The sequence below is a fragment of the Sesamum indicum genome, linkage group LG6 (assembly GCF_026168435.1).
Source record: "Sesamum indicum cultivar Baizhima isolate 11 linkage group LG6, ASM2616843v1, whole genome shotgun sequence".
In the NCBI taxonomy this organism is placed as follows: domain Eukaryota; kingdom Viridiplantae; phylum Streptophyta; class Magnoliopsida; order Lamiales; family Pedaliaceae; genus Sesamum; species Sesamum indicum.
In genome coordinates this window covers 2,808,655-2,820,891 of record NC_142662.1, presented here as the reverse complement: position 1 = coordinate 2,820,891, position 12,237 = coordinate 2,808,655, and the positions used below count along the sequence as shown (strand labels likewise).

The 12,237-nt window shown below is 33.8% G+C and overlaps 1 protein-coding gene across 1 annotated transcript; it reads left to right on the top strand.

The window, feature by feature from the left end:
* The first annotated feature begins 8,204 nt into the window (after positions 1 to 8,204).
* LOC105165222 (caffeoylshikimate esterase) lies at positions 8,205 to 11,791 on the top strand. The gene is made up of 8 exons (XM_011084165.3): positions 8,205 to 8,768; positions 8,928 to 9,018; positions 9,110 to 9,142; positions 9,873 to 10,019; positions 10,417 to 10,547; positions 10,649 to 10,786; positions 10,893 to 10,991; positions 11,194 to 11,791. The coding sequence occupies exons 1-8, from the start codon at positions 8,748 to 8,750 to the stop codon at positions 11,578 to 11,580; spliced, it is 1,047 nt and encodes a 348-aa protein (XP_011082467.1). The 5' UTR covers positions 8,205 to 8,747; the 3' UTR covers positions 11,581 to 11,791.
* The last annotated feature ends 446 nt before the right edge of the window (positions 11,792 to 12,237 follow it).

Here is a 12,237-nt window from a genome sequence, read left to right as displayed (position 1 = left end):
TTACCATTTTTAGCTCAACTTTTTGCTATTTTTACTCCTTATCATATCTTTTAAACTGGAAATGCAATAAATCCATGTGATTAAGAGTATTTTAGCTCAAAAGGAGGTATAATCATCATCAAAATATAATAAATTGTGCACTTATCACCAATTAATTAATCCATCAAATAATTGAGCCTAACCTAATTAAATTACCAAGTCAAAACTCTAAGTAATTGATCCTATTAATTAATTCATTTGGTTCAACTAAAATTGATCTTATCAAATTAATTAAATCTAACCCAAATTTAATTAATCTCATTAATTAAATATTGGGTTTCCCATTACATGAGTTTTCTCATCTAAATGATCATTTAATCTCTCGAATTAATTTAAACTCTATAGATCAATTCATTCTTTCTAGAATTAATTCATAATTAATTCTACTACTTTCTTGAGTGGTGTTTTATGTGACTCTGTAGGTTTATCCTCCGCTAGACTTAGACTTGTATCAATGCATAATTTAATTGGCAAATTTTTGTACTAGATTAATTAAATCATATTTAATTAATCGCTTTCAATTAACACTTAATTTGAAAGCATCCTTCACCAGGGGCGGCCGTCTAGCAACGGTCCATGACACTAGAGAATAGGTGAAAATAGCGTGAACCTTAAGGCTATCTAGTTCCATACGGGTACTGCCCTTCCATCGACCATCTCCCGGTCTTAGTCTAGAGCATAGAATTGGTCATCGATTTTCATCCTGGACTAGACACCTATGCTTAATATTCTGATTATGTTTCTCCACTTGATCAACATAGAAAAACACTTTCCTATTTGATCACCCATTTCTCTCAATCATACAAATGGTTGTATTAAGAGGGTTTTGGCTAAATATATTTAAAAGATATTATAAGTTTATACATCTTATAAGTTTTTTAAGAGCATTTTGTAAGAACTTAGTTTAAAGGGATAATTACATTCTGCTCCCTTTTCCTAAGGTTTGGTGCAATCACACATAAGTTTCTTGTGGCTTGAAAAACTAACATCTAGTACCTACAAAATTTGTTTTTATCTAATAAATAAGTCCCACCCTCAGTCAAAATTCACCAAATTTGCTGATAATAGCAAAAAATTATATACAAATTTATATTTACTCCCGATTAACTTATTACTGATTTATTGTAGGTCACATCAATTTTTCTATGATCAAATACCCTCATACATCCTCACACGTTAATACATGTGATGAGGTATATTTTTACCGTTATAAGGATAATTTAGTCAGAAAATATTTCTTTGACCTACAATAAGATATAATAAGGTAATCGAGGGTAAATTAATCTTGATTCAGTTTTTCTTTTTCTTTTTTTGTTAATATCAGCAAATTTTGTAAATTTTTACTAATAGAGTGACATATTTGTTACATTGAAACAAATCTCAAAAATACAAGATATAATTTTTCAAACTATAAAAATTCGAGAATAAAAATGTAATCATCCCTATCCTTTTATCTTTGTGTGACGAATTTAACTTTGCGGAAGCAATCTTCATATTGGCTTAGGGAACAAGTGTTGATACAATTTTATAATATCAATATATTTTTAATAAATTTAGGTGAATGCTATCCTTAAGGAGGCATCACATATATCTCAAAAGTGAGTTTCTATAAAATAAATTATCGTTATAACGTATCGAAAACATCTTGATAATAGTTTTTATAATATCTAAATTAGAGAAGTCGAATAGAGAAATACATATAAGGTTGAAAAATATTAGAGCAATAAATATTGTATTTGATATGGATGACAACTATTTATAAATCTTTTTAAATTATACGATTTCACGTAAATTCTAAATGCTAAAATAATAGAGCGAGCATAATTGATTTATACATATTAAGATTTCGAAAATATAGAGATTAGATTGTAAAAATCCTAAGTTGAGATGGGTAAAAGTTCTAACAACAAAACTTACATGTTATTACCCCACATCAATAAGTGTCTAACAATTAACTTAATATATAATTATACTCTACTCTCCTGAGATTTGGTATAATTATATATAAATTTTATGTGATTTAGAAAATTATATTTAGTACTCATGAGGTTTGCTTCCGTCTAATAAATAATTTCTCTGTTAGCCAAAATTTATCGAATTTGCTGGATATTATTAAGCACAACCAGATAAAAGTTCGTATTTACCCACGATTGGTTTATTAGTGACTTATTGCAAGTCAAATAAATCATTTTATAACTACATTACTCTTATACATCTTCACACATTAATGCATATGATGAGGTATATTTTCACAGTTATAAGAGTAGTTTAGTTTGAAAAAATTTGTTTGACTTACAATAAATCAGCAATAAGTCAATCAAGGTTAAATATCAATTTTCATTCAATTTTATTGTTAATATCGACAAATTCAACGAATACTATATGTAATTTTTCAAGTCACAAAGAATTTATGTGTAGTTATACCAAATTTCAAGAAAGCGAAGTGTAATTTAACCTTTAACTTAATGCACTATGGACCAATTTTATGGACAAAATTCATAAAATCCCCATGTGTTTTAAAAAGTCGGCTAAAAGCCCTTTTTTATTTTAAATTAAAATATTGAATTATATTGAATTTATTTAATATTAAATATTAAATTAAATAATATTTAAATTCAAATAATTTTATAATTGTTAAATCTAAAATTATTTTTAATTAATTAAAATATATATTTAATTATTATAATTATTCTTAATTAGCTAAAATATTTAATTATTATAATTATTTAAAATATTCTTAATTAACTAAAATATATTTTAATTAATAAAATTAAAAATAATTAAAAAAAGAAAAAACTGAACAGAACATACGAGTTTTTGGCGTTGGGAACTTGTCTCTAAGTTTCAACGCCGTCTAAGCGAGTTTTCGGCTGCCAGTGATACCATTCGAATCCTCTCTTTAAGAGGAACATTTTCATACTTTCAATTGAGTTTTCGTCAATCGAAGAAACTGGGCTCAAGCCACGACCGTCGAACATATTTGTCATCGATTCATCAGCATCCGGTCGAATCTCGGTCACAGACCACCACCATCAGACTTGTCTCTTCAAGACGATTCTAACGAGACCGACCTAACTTATTTTAGTAAAGTATTTATAAAAATCCAACGATTTTAAGAATTTGTTGCCATTCTAACGCGACGAAGATGGTGGTGGGGGTGAGAGGTGGGGTAGTTAAATATATATATAATAATAGTATATATTTTTAACTGTAAATTATTTATATATAATATAAAATAATTTATTAAATTTAGACCTTCCATTTTTTTAAAATTTAACGATTGAGATTAATTGATTAGATTTAGCAATCAATATTTGATCAAAAAAGATCCAACAGTCATTAACATAAGAAATAATATATATTAAGTAAGGGTATAACGATCATTTTCTAAAACAATTAACACCGTTAGTTAGATTTAATAGAGATGAGATGATTAAGCTACATTTAATAAACATAGTGGATTTTAGCCTATTTTTAGAATAGAAATAAATTTTTAGCGGATCTTTTAAAACACATAATTTTATACATTTCCCAATTTTATTGGTTAGGGCGGTCTGGCGGAGTACCTGAATGCTCTCATTTACTTTTCTCTGCACAATAAATTTCCGCATTTATGTTGTAATAAAAAAAGGTCACATTTCTGCTTTGGTATTAATATTTGTATTAGGTGAGAAGTGGGCTTTAAAGGAAATATGAAAGCAGTTTCCCAAAAAGGAAAAAGAAAGAAAGAGTGGAGTTGGGGTGAATTCAATTGCACACATCCACACACGTAACCCATAGTGGCTTTGACTGTGCCAACTGTGAAAGAATATTGCACTCGTGTACGGCACCAACACTTTCCTTTCACTAAGTTAGAGTGCATTGCATTTTCTATACCATATTTTTTAAGTTATTTTGCAGCTGCGGTACCATATTTCGTCGGCTTGATAAATTAATATCATATAAATAAAAAATATGCAAATTACATTTGCTATTAACTTTTGGACAAAAAAAAAGATACGTGAATCTCACATGGTCGTTAAGTAAGGACAGTTGGACAATTAAAAATGCTAGCAGTGAGTTCTGGAGGGAAGCTGGCGGTTGGTAGGTTAATTTTTGTTGTGATTTTGAGCTCATTTTATTTTTTTTCTTGAGATTTTTTTGTCTTTTTTGGTTGGTGTAATGACTTTATCCCCAATTGTTTCTTTTTGCAGCAATGTCTTAATTATATGAACACATGAGTAATGTAGAAGACATTTACAGAAAATATTGAACGGTTGATTTTGATGCAAAGACAATTAATGCATTGACAAAATGTGTAAGTTTGTTTGTCAATAGCTATATATATCCAAAACCAAATCAACTACAAAACACTAAAAAACGTATAGCAACACCAATAAATGTCTAATTCAAGTATCCTTCTTCCTACCCTTACTTTTCGTTTTGGCCTTTCAATATGATGAGATAAGTCGTGTTTATGTTCAGGGGTGTTGAAAGTTTGGTTAAACCGATGGAATCAAATCGAAAATCGATTTTTTTGTTTATTTATATTTTATAAAATATTATTATTATAATATTATAAAAAAATATAATATAAAATTAATACTGATGTACATTAATAAAAATTAAATTGTAAGGGTAAAAGAGTAATTTGGTATGTAGTAGACACACCTTAAATATAAATACTTCACCACACCATATAATTTCCAACACCCTATAAATACCAAAATACTAATTTTTTAATCCAAGTGACTATTCATTGGCAAGACACCTTTTCTCTTGCAAATTACGCATTTTGCGGAAATTGCATTTCACCTGGTGTGCAATTGTGCCGAGGTAAAATTTCCGATTTTATCCTTTAGCAAAAAAACCTCGACCACATCATTGGCGCTGTCTGTGGGAAACCGTTATCTCGACACTGAGTATGCAAACCAGGTCTCGAGCGTTGGCGGAACAAGACTCGCCTCGTGAACAGTCACCATCCCAGGAGGTAACCCCCCTGACTCATGAGCAAGTACCCCTCAATGGGGAGATTCCTCCTGAACATCGGCATACCTTTCTCCTCTTTTGATTATTGTACTTCGAATTTTGAGTTATGAAGTTAGTTTTTCTTGTCGTAGTCCCAACAAACGAAACAAACTTAAACATAGAGATCCTTGAAGTTTCACGAGAACCCTAGAGGCAAAAATCGTCATTGTCATATAGACAAAAGTCGCTATTGCCCCGGGACCCCCTAAATGGAACTTTCATCGAGATCCTCGTCAATAATGTTGCCCCAGAAACTTTACATCTCCTTGAAGTTGGTGAAAGACTGACTCCGGGACATGAAGTATCCTTTGAGGCAACGTCCCCTTATCAAATTCTTGAGGCAAGGTCCCCTCATAAAAATGTTGGAATCGGAAAATTTTGCCCCCCCTTCCGAAGTTGGTAAAAAACTAACTATGGGGCTTGAGCAAAAACATCCCTTGAGGCAACATCTGGCGAATACAGATTATAAGAGAACAAAACAACATAAGTGTTGTGACTACATTTATGAACATAGAATACTATCGAGTTACTTACCAAAATTTTCAACCTAATGGATGGTGAAGAAATCACCCCAAGAGGCTACGTCCTTAAAAAAAAGAACTTTACGCCGCTTCACCCTCTCCGAAATCTTGGGGGGCTCCATTACCAAATGTAGAAATTATTTACGGGGAATCTCATCTCTTGAAGATGACGTCGAATTTCTCAAAATAAATGGAAGAGTTCGGCGCGAAATATGAATAAATTCTGAATAACCTCTACTAATAAAAAATGAGAGCGAATATTGTTAAGAAATATTTGATGATGTAGTGGTAGAAGTTCCTATTTGTCATCCTTTTGACCTGGGTTCAAAACCCAGGGGACGCAAAAATTAGCACCTCCTCACAACACTTGAAGACTCAAGCCAAGCTTAAGAAGGGCTCTAGTTGCACCACCTGGTGCACCGCATCAGTTCCGGGTGTGTGCGAGCTGGACTCACGGCGGTGCACCCCGCCAGCGCGCCAGCTCGAGGCAATGCCTCGGGCTGGAACCAGGGCGCCTCGAGCTGATAGTTGGAGTGCACCACTTGGAGCACCCCGCCGACTGGCTCAGCTGGAGGCTGGCAAGTGCACCAGAGGCGGTAACTGCATGCCTGGTGCACCCTGCAATCGAGGTGCACCTCCAGTTCGAGCCGGCACCTAATACTGTTGGCTAAGCATTTGCACTGCCATCCACACCCATGTGTTAACTCAATTCAGAGGAGTGTTTACTCTCGGACAAAATAGTAGGCATATTATCCGAGAGTGGGGGGCTGTATGATGTACATTAATACAAAAATATATTAAATTGTAAGGGTAAAAGAGTAATTTGGTATGTAGTAGACACACCTTAAATATAAATACCTCACCACACCATATAATTTTCAACACCCTATAAGTACCAAAATACTAATTTTTTAATCCAAGTGACTATTCATTGGCAAGACACCTTTTCTCTTGCAAATTACACATTTTGCGGAAATTGCATTTCACCTGGTGTGCAATTGTGCCGAGGTAAAATTTTCGATTTTATCCTTTAGCAAAAAAACCTCGACCACATCAAATACATTATATATTTGAATATTGAATATTGTAGTTGTACACTTGTGACTTGTACTATTAAATCTAAATTTAAATTAAATGAATGGATTGTTTTGTGTTCTTTTCTTTTGATTTGAAATTTTCAATTGTATTCATAAATATTCTTTTCAATGATATATTTTATTTTTTAAATTTTGATATTTTGGTATATGTATTTTTGGATAAAATTGAAAAAATACCAAAATTATTTATATATATATAATTTAAAAAAAGCAGTTTTTCGGTTATTTTAGCCGAAAAATCGAACCAATTTTGATTTTAATCGAATCGAACTGATTTTTGATTTTTAAAACTGTCGAACCGAATTTATTTTTTCATAAAGGGGTAATTATTTGCTCATTTACGATATCACAAGAGAGTTGCTTGTATTTTTCCCTCATGAATAAAACAAATTCAGCGACACAACAAAAACCTCACAACCAAAAATCCATTCTTGGCTATATATATCCAAAAAGAAATCAACTAAAAAAGTATGTCTAATAGCAACAGCAATAAATGTGTAGTTCAGATATCCTTCTTCCTACCCTTAGTTTTCATTTTGGCCTTTGAATATGATGAGATACCATACTTTCACAATCATTTAGATGCTTTTGGCGTAACATCTTTTTTCCCATGATTTCACACAACCAATCCTCCTAGCACTTGGGGTTCTTCTTTCACCAAAATTGGGCAAGATAATCACTGGATTTTGACAAAATCAAAGTTAGGGTTTGGAGTGAAAAGAGTGAAATCGTTTTTGGAGAGGAAATGGAGAGGGTTTTTTTTTTTTTTTTTCTTTTTTGCTGTTGTTAAAACAAAATTTAATTTTACCTAACTCGACGAGCGCCTCTTGTGTTGCTTGGGCACGAATTTTAGTTGACTTAACGGCCATGTATGATTCACCTGCCGATTTTCGTTCAAAATTAATCGTGATATCTAATTTGCATACTATTTTCGTATATATAATTCCCGTTTTGTCAAGCTGATAAAGCATAGTACCACGGTTGCAAAATGGCCTATAATGTGGCATTAAAAATGTAGTTGGCTCGGTTATGTCAATTGTTAAATTGTCTGAATTAATGTTGGCTAGACTTCATTTATTTTAGGATGAATTACTACGACCTCCCCTGATATTTAGCATAATTACGAATACCCCCTTATTATTTAAAATATTATAAATACCCCCATTGATTTTAACCGCCGCCTAACAATTAGTTCAATCCATTATGTTTTCATTTATTTTTATGATAATTTGACCAAAATACCTTTATAAATTAAATATTTATGATATTAAACAAATAAACATAATGAGTTTTTCCATTTTGTGTTGAGCAGATACCTCACTAAAAAAAATTAAAATTATAAAATCAATACGAGACATTTTTCTATCCGTGTCAACGTTACTTGATCTAGCATTAAGCAAATAGAATTTGAAAACCAACTATTAAAATCTAGACACAACTTAACTCATCCACCAATAACAACACACCTCCAATAACGGGCAACGGGCACGTGTCCCATGGAATCGACGTCGCTGTCTATAAGTATCGAGATTCGCGATAAGGATCGACAGAGAAGCAGAGAAGACGACGACAGAAGAATGGGCCTGAATTTCTTTTTGTAGAATCGGCTAAGGCGTCATCCTCCCTGCTCCTCAATCATTCACTGCACATGCATCTCACCATACATACACACATACACATTCACTTGGGGTATATGTAATCTTTTTCTTGTATCTCTACGTGTATCTATCTATTTATATATCTACATCTCTATCTCGAGTTCTGTATATGTACGTCTGTATGGGCTTAGCCCACACGTAACCCTGCAAATTTGGAATCGATCCCCCAAGAAGCAGAAATCGTCATCAAACCGCCTCATTGCGCTTTATCTCATCCAACTCTCTCTATTTGTATAGAAAGGCGTCGTCTTGAAAACATCTTCCTTTGTTTAGCTGTATTCTTTGTGTATTTTGGTTGGTTTTGTGTGTCAACCTCATCATTTCTGGATCCGGGACTTGGTTTCTCTCGGCTCGGATCACGGGCATGTTCGGATGTTGAGTCCCATTACTCGATAGAAATTGGATAGTTTCTGCGAGCGGCAAAGATGGATGTTGAGTATTGTGAGGTGGGTTATGTTTAATTTTGTTGTCTTTTATTGTGTTCAGTGCTTTTTCTATCCTATTTGGAGCAATGTGATGCTGCATTAGTGCTTACCCTTTTACTGGGTTTGAGAGATCTTGGTTGGTTCTTATCTACGGTTAAGTAAGTGTTCTTGATTTATTAGGAGTACAGAATGAACTCTAGAGGAGTCCGGCTGTTTACTTGCAGATGGCTGCCGTTTTCTTGTCCAAAAGCTCTGGTTTTTCTTTGCCATGGTGGGTGTCTCTTTTTGTGTGTATCTCTCTCAGTTAAGTTTTGTGAAACTACTTTCTTCCCAGTAAATTGAACTGATGAATGAGGCTGCAGGTTATGGCATGGAATGTGGTAACTTCATGAGAGGTATGAATATTGTTTCTTGCTTTCAACTCTCATGGTACTGCAATTGGATTGTGTTGTTACTCAATGTCTCTTTAACATGATTCTTGAGCTCATTCCTGTTGAAAATGTCAATGTGTTCATGTACAAGGAGATTACAAGTTAGACCTGATCAAGTTTACATTCAAACTTCTACTTAGACAGACCAGCGTTTTGTGTTAAAAAAAAGATAAGAAAAAGCTATGGCTGAGTGCCCATTCCCTGTTGCACTTTTGCTTCCTTTGATTTTATGTGGACAGTGGCTATAACGTATACCAATGACGATATGGGCGTAGATGACTATTTGAATAAGAAATTATGAAATCGGCGTGTTGTCAATTACTGGGCCTGCTGGCTTTTGAAAAATGAGTTTGGTGTGTTAGGTTGTCAATCAACTAATTGTAAGCCTTAACTGTCGCTATTTCATACCAAGAACAGAACATCAGTAATGTAGGATAATGGCTTTATTAATGATTCACCAACACTCAGTGGCTGTTTGTCATGATGGCATTTATTTGATTAAGTCGTTGGCCAAATATGTGACATTTTTAGCGAATGAGAAGAATAGAATGAGAAAACATGGCCAGGCTTGAGCAAGTTTTATTGTAAGTACGATGCTACATGAGAAGGAATATGGTGAAGAATGTTTTTTTGATTACCAAACGTAGATTTTGAACTTCTGATTAATAGTTCAATTGCTTTTCATTTGGATTAGGTGTTGGGATAAAGCTGGCAAGTCATGGCTATGGTGTCTTTGGGATCGATTATGAAGGCCACGGACGGTCATCTGGTGCTCGTTGTTACATCAAGAGGTTTGATAACATCATCAATGACTGCAGTGAATATTTCAAGTCAATTTGTGGTAAGTCATTTTTATGGTTCAATAAGATATTTAGTTGAGAAGTCAGTCTTTTAAAATCATGAAAGCAGGTGGTGAATTAATCATCTTGGGGTAAATGATGGTTGAATGACCACGACAACCTGTGCTATAATGGGACTGTAGATTTTTAAGTTTCAGTAAATTTCTCGCCTTTAATAACTTAAGACCTATCTGCGTCAGCAAGCACAATGAAAATTGCTACTGCAAATCTGTATTTGATACTTTCAAATTTGATAAGGAGTTTCGACCTGCTCATTAATTCTTATTCTGAAAATACAAATGAACATGACCGTCCATCCGTGGATTTCATGGCATGCTATGAAGTATTGTAGGGTTGTAGTTATAAATTTACCGGACATTGGTTTTCTTTGAATTACAGCTCAGGAAGAGTACAGGGAAAAGAAAAGATTCCTATACGGGGAGTCGATGGGAGGGGCAGTTGCTCTGTTAACACACAAGAAGGACCCTGGTTTCTGGGATGGTGCTGTTCTAGTTGCTCCTATGTGTAAGGTCATACACTAGTATAAAAAAGAGTTACTATTATGTAAACGTGCAGCTGAAAATTGGACTAATATGTGATTTAGATACTCCGTTGTTTTTCCAATTGTTAGATATCTGAGAAGGTGAAGCCACACCCTGTAGTTATTAGTCTGTTGACTCGGGTGGAAGACGTAATACCGAAATGGAAGATAGTTCCGACCAAGGATGTCATCGATTCAGCCTTCAAGGATCCTGTAAAACGAGAAAAGGTAAGCCTAAACAATGAACAATGTGATGATGAGATTAGATTGATCGACCTGATGAAATTAATTCACTAATACACGTAATTATCCGTGTTGCTACATTTTCCTGCAGATTCGCGGCAACAAACTGATATATCAAGAGAAGCCCAGATTGAAAACTGCACTGGAGTTGCTCAGGACTAGCATGAACCTTGAGGATAGTTTGAATGAGGTGACAATTGCACCACTCCAGCCAGTTTGACAGTGACTCCCCCCCCCCCCCCACCCCCTCATCACATTGTGTTTCCATTACATATTAGGTATTAGGATAATTACATTAACACCCCTGACGTTTAACTTGATACGCCCAAAAAATAACTCTTTTTGAAAAATACACTACGTCTCTATAATCGGCTATTGGTACTTTTTTGCAGGTGACGTTGCCATTCTTTGTGTTGCATGGTGAAGCTGACACGGTGACCGACCCAGACGTTAGCAGGGCGCTATACGACAGAGCCAGCAGTAAAGACAAGACGATAAAACTATATCCTGGGATGTGGCATGGCTTGACATCAGGCGAACCCGACGACAACATTGAGATAGTCTTCTCAGATATCTTATCATGGCTCGATAAGCGCTCAGGAGAAGGTGGCACCGACAGTATCAAATCGATCCAGCAGTCGACTCCTGGCACGGATAGTTTAACCGCAACAGCATCCCCAACGACAGTGATCGATCAAAAGCCCTACAGAACAAGCTCGAAAGGGAAATATTTATACGGACAGAAGACCCGTGGTTTTTACCATCATTCAGCCATGTAGTTGTATTCCACAAGATAGAAACTACTACGAAAAGCATAAGAGACGAGCACTGGGAGTCTTGCTGCTTCTAGGACAACTTTTTTTATTTTCTTCTTGTTTTTACTTTCCGTGACAATGTCTCAACGAGACATTGATGGATAAATGTATGATTTGCATCGAAATGATGCGATCGCTCGTAGAATTTTTCATATAATTGAGAGATAATTGGTAATTGTTTAGGAATTTAAATTTAATTATAAATAAATTATATATTAAAATTAAGATATAATAAAATTTAAATAGATTAAATTAGAGTTTATTATAATATTTGAGGTAAAATTATATTAATTAAAAAAATTAGAAAGGATTTAATGATAAATTATTAAAAAAATAATATAAAAATAGAATAAAAGAAAAAGGGGTGAGCAGCGTTATGCCACCCACCGCCTTACATACCCATACATCATTATATATTTATAATATGTATAATGGTTTCAATTTGCCACACACACACACGCTCAATTAGACAAACACTCAGAAAACGAAATAGGTACGCGAAATTTTATATTTTACTTTATAATAATTTATATAATTATATTATTTAATTAGTCCGTTTATTAAATTATTTGTATTGAGTAATGTACTATTTAATTGAAATATTATGAGTTTGATTATTTA

Excerpts from the sequence above, each read along its gene's own strand:
- LOC105165222 (XM_011084165.3), top strand. The coding sequence starts at position 8,748 with ATGGATGTTGAGTATTGTGAG. Across the intron at positions 8,769-8,927 it reads TGGATGTTGAGTATTGTGAG|GAGTACAGAATGAACTCTAG; the intron begins GTGGGTTATGTT and ends TTGATTTATTAG. Across the intron at positions 10,548-10,648 it reads TAGTTGCTCCTATGTGTAAG|ATATCTGAGAAGGTGAAGCC; the intron begins GTCATACACTAG and ends TCCAATTGTTAG.